The sequence below is a fragment of the Phyllostomus discolor genome, chromosome 3, assembly GCF_004126475.2.
Source record: "Phyllostomus discolor isolate MPI-MPIP mPhyDis1 chromosome 3, mPhyDis1.pri.v3, whole genome shotgun sequence".
Lineage (NCBI taxonomy): Eukaryota > Metazoa > Chordata > Mammalia > Chiroptera > Phyllostomidae > Phyllostomus > Phyllostomus discolor.
In genome coordinates, this window is record NC_040905.2 from 49,155,923 (window position 1) to 49,177,988 (window position 22,066).

General features: G+C 38.6%; 1 protein-coding gene across 2 annotated transcripts in view; it reads left to right on the plus strand.

The window, feature by feature from the left end:
• JMY (junction mediating and regulatory protein, p53 cofactor) overlaps positions 1-22,066 on the plus strand; it is a 101,868-nt gene that overhangs the window by 39,426 nt on the left and 40,376 nt on the right. For both annotated transcript variants that reach the window (XM_036020457.1, XM_028507524.2), the window contains exon 3: positions 20,556-20,706. In XM_036020457.1, the coding sequence (XP_035876350.1) occupies positions 20,556-20,706 (151 nt within the window). The remainder of the gene's footprint in view (positions 1-20,555; positions 20,707-22,066) is intronic.

The window sequence follows — 22,066 nt, forward strand, 5'->3', positions numbered from 1 at the left end:
GCTATTACTACCAATTCTGTAGATTTTAAATGACTAACAAGAGAGTATGAACAAATTTCTACCAAATAAATTCTGCAACTTAGATGAAATGGAACCTTTCTCAGAAAAATGTAAACTATCGATATGGATTCATGGAGAAATAGAAAAATTTTGATAGCCCTGTATCAACAAAGTTGAACTTATCACTTTTAAAACCTTCCCTCAAAGAAAAGTCCAACTCCAGATGACATCATTGGAAGAATCATCAAACATTTAAGGAAGAAAAATACCAATTCTACACAAATTCTTACAAAAAGCAAAGTAGGAAATACTTTCCAACTTATTTTTCAAGGCCAGTATTGTGATAACAAAACCAAATGACATTTACAGAAAAAAAGATTACAGATAAATACCCTTTATGAATGCAGATGCAGTATTCATTAACATAATATTAAAATAGGATCCAGTACTCTATAAAAAGAAAGATTATGCTCTGATTAGGGTTTATCTCAGAAATAGTATAAGGTTGACTTAAGATTCAAAAGTAAATCAGTGTAATTCACCATATAATCAGAATAAAGGGAAAACCAATATATGATTTCAGTGGCTGCAGAAAATCATTTGACAGATTTCAGTATATGTTCATCATAAAAACTCAAGTAATAGGCAAGGGCAACTTCTTCATCTTGATGAAGGGCATATGTGAAAAGTCTATCTAATGTATATGATTGCTTTCCCCATAAGATTGGGAATAAGGCAAGATCATCTACTTTTACCAGTTTAAGAACAGAAGAAATGAGGCACATAAATTAGAAAAATCAAAGTAAAGCTCTTTCTATTTATATATCACATGATCATATATGTAGTAAATCTTAAGGAATGTAAAAACTACTGGTGATAATATGTATAATTTTAATCATAGGGTCCTTATTAAAAATTTAGTTGCATTTTCTTCAGAAATGAAACTGAAAATCAAACATTTAAAAAATACTATTTACATTGGCATCTCAGAATATGCAGTGTTTTAAAGATAAATTTTATAAAATATATAAAAGCCCTGTATATCGAAAGTTATAAAACCTTGTTGAGAGAAATGAAAACACTTAAATAAATGGAGAGATAGACCATGTTAATGGATTGGAAGACTCAATAATATTTAGATATCAGCTCTCAGTTGATCTGTGGATTCTAATGAAAATTCCAGTATGATATTTTTTTAAATAAAAACTGACAAGCTGATTACAGAATTTATATGGAAAGGCAAAGAACCCAGAACAGCCTTAACATTTTTAAAAAACAACATTGGAGGACTTATTACCTGATTTTAGAGCTTACTACAAAGATAGAGAATCCAGACAGTGTGGTTATTGGCATAGAACAGACATGTTAATCAAAGAAAACACAAATCAGAAATAGACCCTCGGTTATATACTCAGTTTCCAGAAGGTGACAAAGCAATTCAGTTGGGAAAAGAAGCCTTTTCAACAAATGGTGCTAGAACAACTGGATACCCACACAGAAAAAATGAACTTCAGTCTTTATACCATGCCTAAAAAATTAATTAGAAAAGTTTTAGACCTTAACATAAAAGCTTATACTATAAAATGTAGAAAACATAGAAAATTTATACCATCTTTGGGAAGGAAAGGCAAAGGTTTTTTTAGATAGGATGCAGAAAATTTGAGCCATAAACAAAAAAAAAAAGATAAACTTCACCAAAATTAAATTTTGCTCTTTGAAAGATTGCTGAGAAAATGAGAAGACAAACCACAGATTGAGAGAAGATAACGTATACCTGAGAAAGGAAGGGTATAGCTTTATAAGACAAAATCAAAACTTTTGAAAATGGGCTATTTTAAAAGATACTTAAAAGAAATGGCTAATAAACACTTGCAGAGATGCTCTACATGGTCATCAGGGATGTTCAAATTAGCACCATAATGAGATAACTATTTCATACCCATTAGAATGAATATAATTTAAAAATCTGGCATTCCCAAAGGCTGGTGAGAATGTAGAGTAACTAGAATTCTCATCCATTGCTAACAGGATTTTAAAGTGGTACAACCAACCTGTTAAAGTTTGGTGGTTTTTTCAAGAGTTAAAAATACTAGGTCTGTCCAGAAAAAGTCCAACCATTGTTGTTATCAACAGGTTACACAACATTGATGTAGCCTGAAAGCCAAGAAATGTACTGGAATATGCATGTGTGAACAATGACAGCTTCACTGTACTGGTCAGTGGCAATAGTAGACACCTTTGAGTGAGTATGTGTACTGAGTATGTGTTTTGACTGTGTGGCTGTCACAGTAAAAAATGATTGAGTGAGTAGAGCAACAAATTTGCATCAAATTTTGCATGAAGCCTCAACATTCCTCTACAGAAATATTTGAATGATTCAGAAGACTGCAGCTATGGGCAACTGTTGATTAGCAGCTTTGCCGTGACAGTGTGCCTGCTCATGCATCATGCTTTCTGCCATTTTTTTGGTGAACCATCAAAGCACCCAGATGACTCAGCCTGCCTACAGCCCACATTTGGCACCCCAAGACTTCTGGCTTTTTCCAAAGTTAAAATCAACTTTGAAAGGGAAGAGATTTCAGATTATCATTGAGATTCAGGAAAATACGATAGGGCAGCTAATGGTGACTGGGAGAACTGTGTGAGGTCCCAGGACTTGGCCTACCTGGAAGGGAACTGAGGTGTCATTATCATATGTACAGTGTTTCTTGTATCTTCTTCAATAAATTTTTCTAGTTTTCATATTACATGGCTGGATATTTTCTGGACAGGCCTTGTATATTGGGTTGGCCAAAAAGTTCATTTGTTTTTTCTGTAGGATGCCTCTAGTAGTGCTTAGTTGTCTTTAACTTCATTCAAAACAATTTTGTTAGATTGTATTGTGAGATCTGTCCTATCAGTGTGCACTTAAAAAAATTTACCAAAATTGGCAAATTTTTGTGTGGCCATTTGAAGATGGAAGAAAATATGCAGCAATTTTGGCATATTATGCTTTATTACTTCAAGAAAGGTAAAAATTCAACTGAAACGCAAAAAAAGATTTGTGCAGTATATGGAGAAGGTGCTGCGACTGACTGAACATGTCAGAAGTGGTTTGTGAAGTTTCGTACTGGACATCTATTGCTGGATGATGCTCCACTGTTGGGTAGACCAGTCAAAGTTGATAGAGATCAAATTGAGACATTAATTGAGATGAGTCCACATTATACCACAAGGGAGATAGCCAACATACTCAAAATATTCAGATAAATAAAGTTACTGTTGAAAATGAAAAATGTGTCTTTTATTTTACTGAGAAAACCATACAGGTTTTTGACTAAACAACTCAGCTGTTTGACTAATAGTTATTTACATAAAAGAAATGAAAACATCTTTCACAAAAAAATTTTCACACACTAATTTTTATACCAACTTTATTCACAGTAAACCCAAATTGGAACACCCCAAATGACCAACAGGTGAATTGATCATCAATGTGGTAATTCCATGTAAAAGAATATTCTGTAATGCAAAGAATTACCTATTGATAAACACAACATGGATAAATCCCAGAGTCATAGAAGACACACTAAAGATTATACTGCATATAGTATAAATGGCTGGCTGGCATAGGGCATGAGGAATCTTTTGGAGATGATAGAAATCTCCTGTACTTTGTAGTGGTTGTTTCTTAGGTGTGCACAGCTATCAAAACTCATCAAATTGAGTACTTTCAATGGATTCATTTGATTGCAAGTAAATTAAACCTTAATAAAATACATTATCAAAAATTCTGATGAGCAGAAGACATCAGATACAGAGTATAATAAACTAAGTATAAACTAAACAGAAGACACCAGACACAGAGTATAAACTATTATCTATTTCCATGAATTCTAGAAATGATCATTTTGATCTACATTGACAGAAAGGTAAACAATTGTCTAGGGTGGGGCAGGGGAGATTGAGAGAGAGCAGGTATAATAGAATCTTTGGGGTGATTGATATACTCTAAATCTTGATTATAGTATAGTGGCTGTTACATGGGTGTATGATTTTTATCAAAATCTGTACTTAAAATGGGTACATTTTGTTGCATGTAAATTATAACTCAATAGAGATGATTCTTTAAAAGAAAAATAAGTGAGTAGTATGTATATACAAGTTTATGTAGAAACACACAAATGGGGTGATCAGCACTGCCTAAAGATAACATGGGAAAAGGGGTTTATTGAGAGCAATTCAGTAGGAAGTGGTCTGTGTTGGAGATTGGAATTCAGAACAGTCCAGATAGACATAATATGAAAACAAGAATGGTAGATAGTAAACAGGAGTAGTACTTGTGCTTATAGTCAAAATAAGTTATTGAAACAAATTACTGAATCATCGCACCAATTTAGCACCGTGAGTGGCTGCCAGTAAGTGGCATGGCTAAAATTGAAATGCATGTCTGTCTGACCTGCAATGCCTCTGTTTTAGTCACACCACAGAGTGTGAATTGTTTGGAATGCCTCCGGTCTAAGGTATATTGTAGGAAATGAAGTCAGGGACTAGAATGCCATGGAGTTTGACCTTTATTCTTTAATCTCTTTAAAAAAGAACTTAATTTCCAGTTGTTCATTCCCCTAAATATTAAATTATGATAGGAAGGAAGTTAATTTGGCATCCCAAATATATAATGTATTTATTTATTTTTATATTTAATAATTTATGATGTTACTGGTAGTCTATTATATTTATGTACATGCAAGTTAATAAAGATTTTTCACTAATCCTCTATCTCACCTCTAAGAATTAAGTAGCTAGCTCCTCCCTCCCTAGCATTTCTTTAGGCCTCGAAATCTTTCTGAGATATACACACCTTTAGGGAGCTCCCAGACTCTTAAGTCTTAATGTATTAGTTCTAAAAAATGTCCCGGCCACCCCTCTGCCCCCAGACTAGAAGCATCAGTATCACCTGGGATTTTGTTAGAAATACAAATTTTTGTTCCTTACCTCAGATCTCCTATACTAAAACTCTAGGAAGTGGGGTCAGCAGTCTTTGTTTTATTAAGCCTTTTAGGTGATTATGATATACACTGAAGTTTGAGAAACACAAGTCTGATAAAACTTGAAACAGCTAAAGGATGGAGCACACTTAACTCAAAAGTTGCAGTCTTCTCTGGATGTCAGTTTTCTCTCCCATAAAATGGGATTTAAACTAGATGGTTTTCTAGATTTTTAAATCCAGTGTCTTAATGAGTCTGGATTAGTTAGTGAGTTGGCCTACTGATCGTCTTCCTGGATCAGCTATAAGCACTTTAAAATACTTTCCTAAGTTATTTTTAATAACTTGCTGGAAGTAAATAAGCTAGAAAGTAGAAGGCATCCTCCCTCAACTCTTCCCTCCCCTTTGTAGCCAATCACCATACCTTGCAACTTACATCCTAGTTGAATTTCAAATGTGCTCTTCTTCTGCCACCTCTTTTGCTGCCCTAGGACCAAGCAAATCTATATGTGTCTTTGTGAAATAGAAAAATACCTATTTACCCCCAATCCCAGCTGACAGATTAGAACCCCCTTCCTCAACATTCCCCCTGCTGCCACCTCCCCCACCCTGCCCCAGCCAGGCAGATACAATAGTACACATGGCCCAGCAAAGCTGGGTTTCAGGCTCTACTCTGCCCCTTGGTTGGGTGCCCTTTTGTATGGTACAACTTTTATACCATTGGACCACTGTAGTCTATTATATGCACACTATAAACTATATAGTGCCACCACTATCCATTAAAGTCCTTATCTCTTACCTGAACTATTTTTTTCCTTTGGTTTCCTTGCCTTTAGATTCCTCTCACTTTTTGAAAAAATAATGCATTATTTCACACTCTTTCCTGAGATTATTACATCAGCTATTTGCTTTGACTATAAAAATTTATGAATATATGCTGCCAGAGTTATCATGTCATTCTGTTAATAGTCACCTTCAGGTGACCCCTAGGCCTGGAAAATTTGCATTTAAGAGTACTGCTACATCAGTATACTCACAAATTTATTTTGGCATTTGTTTTACCTGAGTTTTTTTTTCCCCCTTTTCTCTCTCCCAGCAGTAGACAGTAATAATGTTACAGGGTGCAGCCAAGAGGGGGGCCCCAAATAGGCATTTGAAATGGGGTCCAGAACTTAAGGTGTCCAGGAAATTTTGGGATGTCTTCATCCCCCCCGCCCCCCCCCAGGGTGTGGGTTGGGGGAAGGGACAAATGGAGCAGGGCCATTGAGAGCTGTTTAGCATAGCAACAGCCTTGCAGCTAAGCTCTGGCATGGTCGTTTGGCATATCTATAACCTTTGACTGGTTGCATAGATATGTTAAGTAGCTGTGATCAGCTCTAAGCCAGGGGAATGGAAGTAACTTCCCCACCCAGATGTAACGGGGGGGGGGGGGGGCGGGCGGTTCCCCTGCGTTACAGCGCCTGCGTGGGAGCTCAGAGAGGATTGGCTCCAGGACATGGGGCCACACCTGCCCAGACTCATGATGGCAGCCCAGTAAAGCTGGAAGGATACAAGTTCCGGCATGTGAAGCCGAGTGTGGGAGGAGTCGGAAATGGGGCTGCAGAGGAAGATTGGCCTCGGGGATTTAAAAACCCAGATTTGGCGGCCATTGAGGAGGAGAACCACGCGGACTTGACGGAGTGGAGACTCCTGCAGCCCTGAGAGAGAGAGAACCATGCGCAGCCCTGAGGAGAACCATGCTGCTTTAGGAGGGAGAACCATGCTGCTTTAAGAAGGAGAGCCATGCTCAGCCCTGAGATGAAGAGCCATGTGCAGCCATTGGGGGAAAACCATGTGCATCCCAGAGAGAGAGAACCATGCGCAGCCCTGAGGAGGGAACCACACGTCTTTAGCAGAGTGGAGACTCCCACATCCCAGAGAGAGGGAACCACACGGCCTTGACAGAGTGGAGACTCCTGCAGCCCTGAGAGAGGGAGAACCACGCGGCCTGGCAGAGTGGGGACCCCCACAGCTTTAGAAGGGGGAACCACCACCTGGTTTTAGCAGCGATCCCGGCGACTCAGCTGAGGGTGCCAGGAACCCAGGGAGGTCTCCCAGGCGAGAGGGATTACTAACTGAAAAGAACCGGAGGACTGCCTAAGCCATGGACTTATATTTCCTTTCTTGAGATACGGTACTCTGGACTGGGCAAAGGGGGAAGGAAGGAAGGACTGTGTCTGTGGGTATTTTAAGGGACTTTGGGATTTTGGTAAAGACATTAGGTCACTACTTTAAGTTTGTATAGCATTAAATAAACATTTCCTTTCCTTTTCACAAATCTCTGGCATTGAGAGACATCTTTCCTAGGGCGGTGGACATAACGGACCCGGGGCCTTCTTTCAATAATAGTATATCGTCCCAGCCCCCCCTTGTTGTGTTCTGTAACAATAACATTTAAGTTTCTCGTGTAAAACCCAGTACCCAAGCAAGTCGGTGTACTCTATAATAAGTAATTCCATGCCAGGAAACTTGTATTTATAAACTAGTCTCACTGTCCTAGCTACCTAAACTGACACATACTTTTTTCCATGTTTTAAACAGGCACTGTTTTCTTTCTAGCTCTAAAATTGAAAACAGAGGTGTCATTGTTTTTAGCACATGATCCAGCCGACCAATGCTGTACATCTTCAGATTTGCCCAGTTAGGAAAAGAACTTAGTATCCTATCCTAGCTTAATGTCTTAGGTGCAATAAACTATAATCACAATGTTGCAGTTGGCTGCAACATTACTTACTAAGTTTCAGAAGTCACTTAAAAAACAGCATTAAAAAGCAAAGCATGTGATCTGTATATTTGTATACATATACAGTGAAGCTAAAGATAATCCAACAAACTACAAGTAAGTTATCTATCTTCAAATAATTACTAGATTTTTTTACTTTTTTTTTTCCCAAAAAGCCATAACTCAGGTTTTCTTACTTCTATGTATAGTGTTTAATTGTGCAAGTGAAAAGAATTTCTATTTTAATAATTTGAGTTAAGACTTTTGAATTTTGACCACTGTTTATTAAATTTCTCTTCCATAGTTGTGTCTGTAGGGGTCTGACTAGAAAATCAAACCAGTTACTTCAACAGAGGCACTTTAATGTGAAGAATTATTAACTAGGTATAAAGTGGTTAACCACTTTAGGTATAGTTAAGAAGGCGGGGCAGTAACTCTGTATCAAAGTTAACAATTGCCAAAACAGCCAGCACTTACAGGATTAGAGGTCACAAAGGAAGGAGGTGGTAATTATTCATTCTTTAGTGAAGAGGTTGAGCCTGGGCCTGGCAAAACCAGTCTGAGGAAGAGGATATTGCTTGTATATTGCTGGTGTGTTTGAGCTGCACTTGTGGAGAGACCCTTATCTCTGGGGATATGGTACTGATGAGCTTGTGCTGGTTTGTCTTTCTGGGATGGGTGGGTGGGTTGGCACACGATGAAGCTGGTTTTGCAAACATGGAAAAATAGTGAACTGGATTCTGTTAACTGCTTCAAGAAGGAACTACCGATGCTGGATTGAAAAGGCAAGTCTGGGATGATGCTCACAGGAACAGCAAACAGTAAAGTCAAGTGACGCAGATGGGAAGAAGCAGAAAATCTTTTTACCTCTTCCAACCCTGAAATCTCCTCCAGCCCTTCCTGTTAGCAAAGCCCAAATGTGGTCTGTAGAGCTTGAACCCCATAGTATCACAAGGCAGGAGGTTGAACTTGGCAGGAGGTTGAACTTGGAGCTGATAGACAAGAATTTAGATAAGTATCAGATTTTCAAAGTTACAGGGTGGGGGGGGAACCTAGTAATCTAGCTTAGGGTCTTAGGGTAAAATAAACATACAAGTTCTTTAAAGAGTACAAGGTTTAATCATGTCATTGGAAAGGGTTTCTATTCATAATATATGGAGTAAGAATTTAACATTTGATTGCCATGTTCAATTTATTAAATTTCTATCCTATACTTGTAAATTTTAATCTTAGGCTTTTTAACTTGAGTGTTTCTAAATCAGAAGTAATTACAACCAAAAGCACAAACTGTGATGGTTTGTTGTAGCAAACAGGTCTTCTAGAACCCTTAAATCAAAGCTATGGTCTAAATATGCTTCTTACTGCTAAGGATCCCACAATGGTATCCTGTTGCCTATCAAATTAAGTGCATACTCCTCAGCCTGACATATAAAGGCTTCCTCATAGTGTTCACAACCTCCTTTTCTAGTCCTGTTTCCCATTACATTTATCTATTTTACCTAAGCTCCAGCCAGGCTGGACTGCTCTCTGTCCCTTATCATGCATTGAACTTAGCTTTGCCTCCAGTATGCCTTTTGAAGGTGGTTCTCTTTCCTCACATACTCCATATGTACCTGTCAAAATTCTGTCCCTCTAGCCAGTGCTTCTGAGGTTACAAACCTCAGTAAATCTGTTCTAATCTAAACAGCTAGGTTCTTGCTCACCGAACCTGTCTTAAAAGTCTTAGAGTACCTTTATTCCTTTTTACAGAGACACTTTTTGTCATCTGTAATACCTGGCCAAAATTCCACTTACTCATTATTCCCTTTAAAAAGTCTCCCTATACTTTGCACCCCAAACTCCATAGCGGGTGCTCCCCATGGTATCTCAGACACACTCTTTCATGACACTTTTCATACTCTATTGTAATTCTTTATTTGGGTGTCTGTGTTCTCCACTAGGCTGAATCTCTTGCTATCTCTGGTGCCCCGTACAATACTGGCACTGAGCAGATACTGTACATGATTATTTTGAGTGAGTAATTGAATGTTGTGATCTGTCAAAGGTCTCACAGCAAAGCTAGGTCTCCTAACTTCAAGACAGATTTCTTAATCACGGATGGCTCTGTTCTACCACCCCCAACCCCCCGTTAGATTATAAGTTTTGGGGAGGAGATTGTGCATCTTACTCATATATTTCCTCCGAAGCACCTACTATAGTACTCTGTTTATCAAATTATATAATTGAAATTATTTTCAAATAATAGCCATGAAAAATCTAAAAGGAAAATAACCAGTAGCATTATTTTAATTTGACTCCTATAGTATGAAACTGGAGGTACAGTAATCATCTGAGAATTTAAAAAAAAATCCAGTGCAGATGAGTGGGGAATTGGCTATCTAGAATCCAAGCTGCTGCTACTGACTTAATTGTCTTTGCTTGACACTATATTTACAGTCCTAAAAATGGTGTTTACACAGTCCTGTTTCCCAGTTAATGAAAACATACAGGTTCTAAACATATCTTTACTTTTCCCTATCCACTGGGAAAAAGAGGTAAGTCTCATTATTTTGCCACTTTCTGGGACTCATATGTGAAAACATGAGCTTGTTGTTGGCTTGACTAGAAATAGGAAACCTCTGGGATAATGTGCCTTCAGCCTGTTAGTTGGTATGGTTTGTAAACCTAAGAAGAGATAAAGGCATTTTTTCTTCATGCTTACACACACACACACAAATAAAATAAAGAAGATTTGAGAAGTGCAGATTTTAAACAGGAAGGAAAATATTATCTATAATTGATTACCAAAAGATGACATCAGTAATAATATACTTCACATATTTTGTTTTTCTTTTTTTTTTTTGGACTTTTATAACAATTGAAATTATATCTGACTTTAACCTGTATTCACTTAATACTATAGCATAATCATTTTCCTGTGTTATTAACATCATAAACATTTATTTTTGCATAGAATTGTATTTTAAAGGTGTATCATACATAAATTTCTCTATTATTAGACATTTGGGATCCATTTTTTTATTTCAAGCAACATTGCAGTTAACATCTTTGGTTATTCTATGAAAGTATTGTCTTAAATACCTTCAGAAAGTGTAGTATCATAAAATACTTCCCAGAAAATGTTTTCATCAATTTATAGTTCCACTAGCAGTATGTGAGTGTGTGTCTTTTCACCATTAGCACACTAACCTGGTTAGTCTCAAAACTTTTAAAGATTTACTGAATGAGTCTTTCTAAATAGTTTGTCATCCTACTGTCTTCCCCTCCCCTGCACCAACTATTCTTATCTGGGCTCTTTTTTTCACATGGGAGAACAGAGATCATCAAACAGGAGTTTCCCTCGTCCTTCCTTTACCAAATCCAAAGCCTGCCTTTCTTTGTGCTGTGGAGGAATTTTCTCTCCATTTACCAAGAGCAAATCCCTATACCAGTCCTTTGATCTTGTCCCCTTCATCTTTCAAGGACCTTCCTGCTCTTGTTAGCCTCACTTCATTCCTGCATCTGTAGATTCTCCCTTTCCTGGGTAGTTCTTTTCAGTGCTCAACCTACTGCATGATCTGCCATTAAAATGAAACAAAAAGCAAAGGGTTTACCCTTAAGTCTTATAAGTTGCTTAGATGACCTCATTTATTCTAATAGTTTTAAATGTCTTCCGTGTGTCATGGTGACTCAGATTTATATTTCTGGTCATGACCTTTGTAAAGTCAAACTTAACATATGCAAAAAGAAACCCTTGGTGCAAGATGGCAGGGAGTACAAGGATATATCACACCTTTTCCCAGAATCAAATTGGAAATAAAACTTGAGTGGACTAGACATCTGAAATAAATCAAAGACTACCTCAAAAAGAGACTTTTAATGAAGACGGGGGCAGGGGGCGCAGGAGGGGAGGGAAACACCATGACCAGTAGAAAGGGTAAGGTCATTAAAGAGGCTGGCCTATTCTCAAGTGAGGTGGACAGAGGCAACAATGTGATTGTGGGAACTTCCCCTGGAAAGGCGAGAAGCTGGGACCACAAACTGGGCTCCCAAGTACAGAGCACCAGTGCTAGGATCAGCCAACCACAGAGCATCCAGCAGTGAAAGGTGGCAAGAGTTGTCTCTGCTGGGCAGAGAGGAGACCTGCTGAAGACAATGCCACTTTTTTTTTTTTTTTTTTTCATTTTCTTTCTTAATTCTTAAAGGGGCCAAAGCACATATTTTGTGCTTGTATCCACTCACCCACTCACCTTGGGCCCAAGCAAAGGGAGGCAGCATGGATAGGAATTGCCCAAGGAGACTCTGGAGCAGGAGACACTGGGGAGAAACATAGGGTAGTGGCCATGGGGGGTGTATGTGCTAGGGTTATATCTGGATTTCTCACCCCCCTTGAAAAGAGCAAGCTCCTCCCAGGGATAAAGCAACTAAATTGCCCTATGGGATACCACTCCCCCCAACCTCTGGAATCCTGCTTGCCCTACCCTGCATCTATTTTTCTTTTTTGCTCTGTGTTTTGTTTTGTCAGGGCTTTTTTTTTTCCCCTTGCTTTGCTGCTTTTTAGTCTCCCATCCTGCATCTTAACCTGTGCTGAGGAGACAGGAACTTAACGCAGATTCAGGATGTGTCAGAGATGGGCTGTAGGGAGCAGCTATACCATACACTTTCCTGGGAAACAGACTGGTGCTTCCACCTCATAGGAGAACCATAGGAACACCCTTCTGGTTTCTGGCAGACCCAAAATCTGGGTTCTGGAGACTACCTATTAGCCGACTAGGGGCCCTGCCTTGCCAAGTACAGGGAGAAAAAAGCCCCAGGCAGACTCAGACCGGTAGCTTGGGCAGGGGAGCACATCTACCATCTTCCCTGAAGTCTGAAAGATACTTGCCATGGGAGATCCAGGAGTCCTAATACCCCATAACTCCCCCTCCCCACTGCCTAATTCCACCAGAAGGCCTCTAAGAAGTAATTGGGTCTGCATCTAGTCTAAACTTGGCAGCAGAACAGTAGGCAGAGACAGTCAGAGGCAGACCTTGTGGTAAGTTGGGGCTCATGCTGAGACACCCCTAGACCCAATACTGATAAAACGTAGCTTGGCAGGGTAGCTTGGCCCAACCTGGGCACAGCCAAGCCCAGAGGAATCAGTCACAAACTGGATCGATTGTAGTTTCAAACAGGCTGCTAAGAACTGGACATGGTCAACAGCTGACATTGGTTTATATCATCCTCAGACACTTAAGAGTCATACCCAAAGGGAGAATACAGTGAGAGCTCCACCCTCTTGAGTCCACCAGAAATTTCTCTCAGAAACAGTTGGGTCTGTGACTACTCTAAGACTGACAGCAGCATGACAGGCAGAGGCAGATCCTGTGGCGTCTTGGAATATTTGCTGACATATCCCTGGGCAGAGTGCTGAAAAAACTCAGCTTTGTCAAGCATCTGGGTCCATTCTGGGTACAGCCACACATGGAGGAATCAGCCACAAACTATGGATCGCATGTAGCTTCAAACAGCCTGCAGAGGGCTAGATGTGAGTGGATAGCACTGATACTGAGTTATACCAGCCTCAGACTAAATCACAGCTGTATCAAAAGGAAAAACCCAGCAAGCAAGCACTAAACTCTGCTGGGACTAAGTCCACTTTGTTCTTTTTTTTCTTTTTCATAGCATTTTAGTTTCTATTTTTTATTTTTATTACTCTATTTCTTTCCTTCTTTCACATCTCTTATTTTATCTCACCATTAATTTCCTCAGTGCTCCCTGCTTTCCTATTCTTATTTTTGTTATTTTTCCTGTTTCCCTCTTTCAGTTCATTATTCATATTCTCTCTCCCCTTTTCTCCTCTCATAATCACTTTGCTGTCCTTTGGCCTTCTCTTATTTTTTTCTTTTATTTCCCTCTTTCCTTAATGTTCCACTTCTCTTTCCACTTTTATTATTCTCTAATCTTTTGTGGTGGTAGGCGGTGCTTGTTTTGTGTTATTTTGCTTTGTTCTGCCTGTGCCTGTACAGCAGCATATAAGATGTTGTGGGGGTTGAGCCTCTCAGTCAGCCAGCTGGAGGGCAGACCCCCACCAACAAACAAGCCAACAGCGTTCAGGACACAAATATACCAGTAAAGCCAACATAACTGACATGAAGTGCATTCATAGAATATCCAGATTGGAAAAGACAGTGGTGTAGGACTCTGCACCAGTGGGTCCTACAGAATGCCTACTACATAAATCCACCCTACAATACAGGGAGTCGAAGCATATCTACTAATACATAGAAACAACCAAAACAAGACAGCAAAAATGGGGAGACAGCCAACCTCCAAACGAAAGAAAAGGAGTAATGTCCAGAAAAAGAGCTAAGTGAAATCGAGGCAAGCAACTTATCAGAAATAGAATTCAAAGTAATGGATATAAGTATGCTCAAGGAATGTAATGAGAGCTACATCAGCATGAAAAGGGACATAGAAGCTATAAATAAGTTGGAAATGAAGAAAGCAACATGTGAAAGGAAGAATACACTAGAAGTAATTAAAAGCAGACTGGACAAAGAAAAGAATGAATCAACAATTTGGAAGACAAGGTGGAAAAACACCCAGAGCAACAAAATGAAAAAAGATTTTAAAAGAATGTGGATAGTGTAAGATAGCTTTGAGATGACATGAAACAGCAATATTCACATCATAGGGACATCATCAGGAAAGGAAAGGGAACTGGGCATAGGAAGTCTGTTTGAAAAAATGCAAGAAAACTTTCCTAATGTGGTGAGGGGGGACAGCCATGCAGGTTCAGGCAGCACAGAGAGTCCCAATCAAGATGAACCCAAAGAGGCCTACACTAAGACACATCACATTTAAAGTAGCAAAGTTTAAAGACAAAGAGAGTCTTAAAGGCAGCAAGAAGGAAACAATTAGTTACCTACAAGGGAGCTCCAATAAGGCTTCCCATTGATTTCAGAACAGAAACACTGAAGGCCCAAAGGCACTGCTGTGAAATATTCCAAATAATGAATAGCAAGGACCTGCAGCCAAAACTACTCTATCCAGCAAGGCTATCATTTAAAATGGAAGGTGAAATAAAGAGCTTCCAGATCCGCACTCCTCCCAAAAAGGCTAAAGGCGTACATTTCCACCAAACAAGCTTTGCAAGAGATGCTAAAGGGTCTGCGTTAAGAAGAAATAGAGGAACACAGGTGCAAAGGAAAAAAATGTCAATGAATAAGTACCTATCAATAATAACCTTAAATGTAAATGGATTAAATGCACCAATCAAAAGATGCAGGGTATCTGAATGGATAAGAAAACATGACCAATATATATACTGTCTACAAGAGACCCACCTCATAGCAAAAGATTTACTAGGGCTGAAAGTGAAGAGATGAAAAAAAAAATACTCCATTCAAATGGATGTGAAAGGGAAGCCAGGGTAGCAATACTTCTATCTGATGAAATAGACTTCAAAATAAATATCATAACAAGAGACAGGAAAGGTCATTACATAATACAGGGTCAGTCCAACAGGAGGATATAACCGTAGTAGACATACACACCCAACATAGGGGCACTTAAATATATTAGAAAATCTTGGAGGACTTTAAAAAAGTCCTTACCTACTAACTTACCTACTCAGACATTATAGGGGTTTTTAACACCCTACTGTCAACAATGGACATACTCTAGACAAAAAAAATCAATAAGGATATGGCAGCATTAAATGACACACTACATCATATGGACTTAATTGATATTTGTAGAACACTTCACCCAAAAGAAGCAAAATATACATTCTCAAAGGCACATGGAAAATTCTCAAACATAGATTACATGGTAGGACACAAAAACCCTTAACAAATTGGAGAAAGTCATATCCAAGCATTTTCTTGGATCACAATAAAAATTCAAAGAAAACCTCAACTTCAAGAAAAAAAACCTCAAAAACATTCAATACATGGAAGCTAAGTAACATTGTTATTAAAAAACAAATGGGTTAACAATGAGATCAAGGAAGAAATCGAAAAGTATCTGGAAACAAATGAAAATGAAAACACAAAAACCCAGAAGTCCATGGAACACTGCAAAAGCAGTTCTGAGAGGGAAGTTCATAGCATCACAGGACTACCTAAAGCAGATTAAAAAATTTCAAACAACCTAATCTTGCATCTAAAGAACTAGAAAAACAACAAAAAACAAAGCCCAGAGCAAGTAGAAGGAAAGAAATAATCAAAGGACAAACAAATGATATGGAGACTAGAATAACAATTCAAAAGATCAGTGAATCCAACAGCTGGTTCTTTGAAAAGATAAACAAAACTAATAAATCTTTAACCAGACTCATCAAGAATAAAAGACACACTCCTAGTCAAGATGGTGGTATAGGCAGACATGGCTCACTTCTTCACACAACCACATCAAAATTACAACTAAAATACAGAACAACCGTCACTCAGAATCATTAGAAATAAGAGTTGAATGAAAGTCTGACAATGACAGAATTAAATAAAACCACATCCATCCAGTTTGGTAGGAGAGGCACAGATGTACAACTGACTGATCCTTGACCCAAATGTGGTGGTAAAAAATTCAGGAGGGGTATATCAGGACCAAGGAGTCCTACCCCCACATCCGGCCCCCCAGTCCAGGGTTCCAGTCCCAGGAAGATAAGTCCTCACAACTTCTGGCTGCAAAAACCAGTGGGGATTGAGTCAGTGGAGGAAACTGCTAGAGCCCCAAGCAGTTGCTCTTAAAGAATCCACACACTAACTTACCTACTCTGACTCTCTACCTCTGAGCTCAAGCATCTGGTAGCAGCTTAAAAGACAACAGTGGTATGTAGGGAGGAACTGAAGTGTCCGGCATCAAGGGGAGTAGAGGCCATTGCCCCCTTTCTGAAGCTTCCCCTCACAGAACTGGCAAGCTGATGCTATATCTGAGACTCCATCAACCTGGCTAACACTGTTTGACCTGCCTTGGAGATCCCCAGAGACTCTGGCCCACCCAAGCTGCTTTTCCATATGAATGGCTGGTCTTGGCTTATGTTTTATAACTTCCTAAATCCCCTCAGACAGGCAACAGCTGGCCTCAGTGAGCCAAGGCCCAGAAGTAACAGCAGCCAGCATAGATTCATAGCTTGGGTATGCCTGGGAATCTCCAAGCCCAGCTCAAGTAGCAGCCATCTCAGATTGCTTTATAGCTCTCGCAGGCTGCCCTGGACTAAACAAAGGTGGGGGCTGATTTTGACCTGCACTGCCTGGGATACCCCAGGGCCAATACACCCAGTGGACAGCTACAGAACAGAGAGTCATGGATACAGAGAGCATTTTGACGGTTGTCATATGAGGAGTTGGGGGAAGAGGTAGGAGAGGCACAGACGTACCTCTTTACAGAGGTGAGGGGAGTAAGAACTACAAATAGGTAGTTACAGAATAACTATGGGGATGTGAATACAGTATAGGAAATGGAGTAATGAAAGAACTTACATGCATGATCCATGGACAAACAATGGTGGGGGATTGCCTGAGGGAAATGGGGTGGTGGGTGGAGTGAGGCAAAGGGAAAAAATCAGGACAACAGTAATAATAATAAAATGTAATTTTAATAAACGTTGAGAAAATATACAATAAAAATTAAATAATGGAAGAAAGAAGAGTGAGAGGACCCAAGTAAAATTAGAAATGAAAAGGAAGTAACAACTGATACTACAGAACTGCAAAATTACTATAAACAACTGTATGCCAAGAATTTGGACATCCTGGACAAAATGGTAAATTTCTAGAAACATTCAATCTTCCAAAAGTGAATTGAAAAGAGGCCAAAAACCTTACTAGACCTGTAAGAACTAGTGAAATCAAAGCAGTAATTTAAAAAATGCTGACACACAAAAGGCTTTTGAATGGTTTTACCAGTCAAAGAGCTAACACCTATCCTTAAACTACTCCAAAATATGCAAGAGGGAAGACTTCCAAATACTTTCTTTGAGGTATTACCCTAATTCAGAATCAGATAAAGATGCAAGGAAGAAAGAAAATAACAAGTCAATATCTCTGAAGAACATGGTTGCAAAAATCCTCAACAAAATATTAGCAAACTGGATCCAGCAATACATTAAAAAGACTATACACCGTGACCAAGTGGGATTTATTCCAGAGATGCAAGGATGTTATAATATCCACAAATCAACAAACATGATATATCACATAAACAAAATGAAAGACAAAAATTGCACGATCATAACAAAGGTTTCAGAAAAAGCATTTCGTAAAATCCAGTACCCATTTATGATAACGCTCACCAAAGTGAGAATAGAGGGTGCGTACCTAAACATGATAAAGACCACATATGTAAACATCATACTTAATGGGCAAAAAGTAAGAGTGTTCAATAAGATCAGGAACAAGACAGGGGTGTCTGCTTTCATAACTCTTACTCAACATAGTACTAGGAGTCCTTGCCACAGCCATCAGACAAAAAGAAGAAATAAAAGCCGTCCAAATTGGAAAAGAAGTAAAGCTGCTACTGTTTGTGGATGACATGAAATGGTACATAGAAAACCTTATAGCCGCTACCAAAAACACAGCTTGACCTAATGAACTCAGCAAAGTGATGGGATACAAAGGCAGTATCAGACATAGGTGGTATTTTTATACACCAGTAATGAACTAGCAGAGAAACTAAGAAAATAATCCCATATACTGTTGCAATTAAACAAAGTATCTTGGAATAAACTTAACCAAGGAGGTAAAATAACTGTACTTAGAAAACTATAGGACACCAAAGAAAAAAATAGAGGAAGATAGAAATAAGTGGAGAGCATGGATTGGAAGAATTAACATTATTAAAATGTCTATACTACCTCGAGCAATCTATAGATTGAGTGTAATTACTGTTAAGAGGCCAATGGCATATTTCACAGATCTTGAACAAATATTTGAACAATTTATATGGAACCAAAAAAGACCCCAAATAGCCTCAGCAATCTTGAGAAAGAAGAACAAAGTTGGAGGAATCACAATACTTGATAGTAAACTATACTATCAGGTCACTGTAATGAAAACAGAGAACAGTCTGGTACTGGCATAAGAACAGACACAGATCAATGGAACAGAATAGAGAGCCCAGAAATAAACCCACATCCTTATGTTCAATTAATATTTGACAAAGGAGGCAAGAGCATGTAATACAGATAGTGTCTTCAGTGAGTGGTGTTAGGAGAACTGGAGTGCTACATCCAAAAAAAAATGGAACTAGGACCATTGTACATCATACTAGAATAAACTCAAAATGGATAAAAGACTTAAAAATGAGTCATACCATAAAAATTTAAGAGGAATACATAGTAAAATTTCAGATATATCATGTAGCAATTATTTTTACTGAAATACTTCCTAGGGCAAGAGAAATAAATGAAAAAAATAAATGGGACTACATTAAATTAAAAAACTTCTACACAGCTAAAGAAACCAACTATATAGCAGAACATTTTTGCCAAGGATACATCAGACAACAGTTTAACTTCTAAAATATATAAAGAACTTATACAACTCAGCATCAGGAAGATAAATGATTCAATTAAAAATGGGAAAGGACCTGAATAGACAGTAATCTAAGAAGGACATATAGGTGGTCCATAGACATATGAAAAATGGTCAACATCACTGGCCATCAGAGAGGGTCAGATTAAAACCACAATGAGAATCACCTCACACCTGCCAAAATGGTTATCAGTAAATCAAGTGCTGGTGAGGATGTGGAGAAAAGAGTACACTGCTGCCCTATTGGTGGGAATATAGACTGGTGTAGCTGCTGTGGAGAACAATGTGGAATTTCCTTAAAAAGACAAAAAATGGAACTGCCTTTTTACCCAGTGATTCCATTGCTTGGGATATACCTGAACTATCCCCGAAACACCAATATAAGCAATTATATGCACCCCTATGTTTATAGTATTGCTATTTACAATAGCCAAGATTTAGAAACATCCTAAGTGCCCATCAGTAGATGAGTGGATAAAAAAACAATGGTACATTTACACAATGTTATACTATGCAGCTGAAAGAAAGAAGAAATTCCTACCTTTTGCAACAGCATGGATGGAACTGGAGACTAATGCTAAGTAAAATAAGCCAGTCAGTGAAAGATAAATACCATATAATCTCACTTACAAGAGGAATCAAATGAGCAAAATAAGCTAGTGAGCAAAGTAGAGCCAGAGGCATAGAATCTCAGAACAGGCTGAGAGCTATAAGAGGGGAGGAGGAAGGAGAAGGCACTGACTAAAAGAAGGTAAAGGCCCTGGCTGGTGTGGCTCAGAGGATTGAATGCTGGCCTGTGAACCAAAAGGTTGTTGTTTCAATTCCCAGTTCACGGTACATGTCTGGGTGGTTTGCCAGAGTCTCAGTAGGTAGATAGGTTGATTTTTATATGTTATCAGTCTTAAAATCTAAGTTTTTATTTTGTTTTTTCAGTTAGTCAGTAAGTATTTTATTAGTATAAATAATTCTTAATCTGAAAAGTTAGTTAGGGCAAAGGAAGAAATAAAGTTCTCATTATCTCAGCACCCCAAAATAATTAGTTACAACATTTTGCTGTACATCTTTTGTTTATATATGGTAGAAGAACAGATAAAAATGAAGATAGAGAAGGATGAAGGGGGAACAAATTTTATGTCCGTATCAACATTATTGTTAATTTACTTGTTTTATGACTTACTAGCTTGTGCTCTGAAGCAGGGAAAAATAAATATTCTTTGTTTTTAGATCCAAGTACAATGTCTGATACTCAAACATGTAGTAAATGTTTAAGAAATTAATAAAAGAGAGAAAGAAATGAACTACTTAATTTTGTTCTCTTTTTCTCTCTCTCAAGATTTCTATGGAGAATGATTATTTGGGTCCACGAAGAATTGAAAGTCTACAAAAAGAAGACGCTGACTGGCAGCGGAAAGCTCACATGGCTGTGCTCTCTATTCAAGATCTCACTGTCAAATATTTTGAAATAACAGCTAAAGCTCAAAAAGGTGAGTTTCCCATTAATTATTCTTTTTTAATTTTAATATATTTTATTGATTATGCTATTACAGTTGTCCCATTTCCCCCCCTGTACACACTCTCCCACCCACACTCCCCCCTTTAGTTCATGTCCATGTGTCATACTTATGAGTTCTTTAGCTTCTACATTTCCCATACTATCCTTACCCTCCCCCTATCTATTTTCAACCTACAATCTATGCTACTTATGCTCTGTACCTTTTTCCCCTCTCTCCTCCTCCCACTCCCCTGTTGCTAACCCTCCATGTGATCTCCATTTCTGTGGTTCTGTTCCTGTTCTAGTTCTTTGCTTAGTTTCTTTTGGTTTTGCTTTAGCTGTGTTTGTTAATAATTGTGAGTTTGCTGTCCTTTTACTATACATGTTTTTTTCTTTATCTTCTTTTCTTAGATAAGTCCCTTTAACATTTCATAAAATAAGGGCTTGGTGGTGATGAACTCCTTTAACTTGACCTTCTCTGAGAAGCACTTTATCTGCCCTTCCATTCTAAATGAAAGCTTTGCTGGATAGAGCAATTGGGGATATAGGTCCTTGTCTTTCATGACTTGGAATATTTCTTTCCAGCCCCTTCTTGCCTGTAAGGCCTCTTTGGAGAAATCAGCTGACAGTCTGATGGGAACTCTTTTGTAGGTGACTGTCCCCTTATCTCTTGCTGCTTCTAGGATTCTCTCCTTCATTTTTACCTTGGCTAATGTAATTATGATGTGCCTTGGTGTGTTTCTTCTTGGGTCCAACTTCCTTGGGGCTCTCTGAGCTTCCTGGATTTCATGGAAGTCTATTTCCTTTGCCAGAATGGGGAAGTTCTCCTTTATTATTTGTTCAAATATGTGCTCAATCTGTTGCTTTTCCTCTTCCCCTTCTGGTACCCCTATAATTCAGATGTTAGAATGTTTAAAGATGTCCTGGAGGTTCCTAAGCTTCTCCTCATTTTTTTTGAATTCTTATTTCTTCATTATTTCCTGTTTGGTTTCTTTTTTCTTCCTTCTGGTCCACTCTATTGTTTTGAGTCCCAGTTTCCTTCTTATCACTGTTGGTTCTCCATGTATCTTCCTTCATCTCTTTTATGGTAACCTGCATTTTTTTCATCTAATTTGCACCCAAAATCAACCAATTCTGTGAGCTTCCTGATCACCAGTGTTTTGAACTGTGCATCTGATAGGTTAGCTATTTCTTGGTCGCTCAAAAGGATGAGTTCTGGGGCACTGATTTGTTCTTCTATTTGAGCCATCGCTCTCTCTTTTTTTTTTCCGGTCTGGTCGCTTTTGTTATGGTGAGGGGCGGAGCCTTAGGTGTTCACCGGGGCTGGGCACTCCAGTCGCTAGGTTGTGACT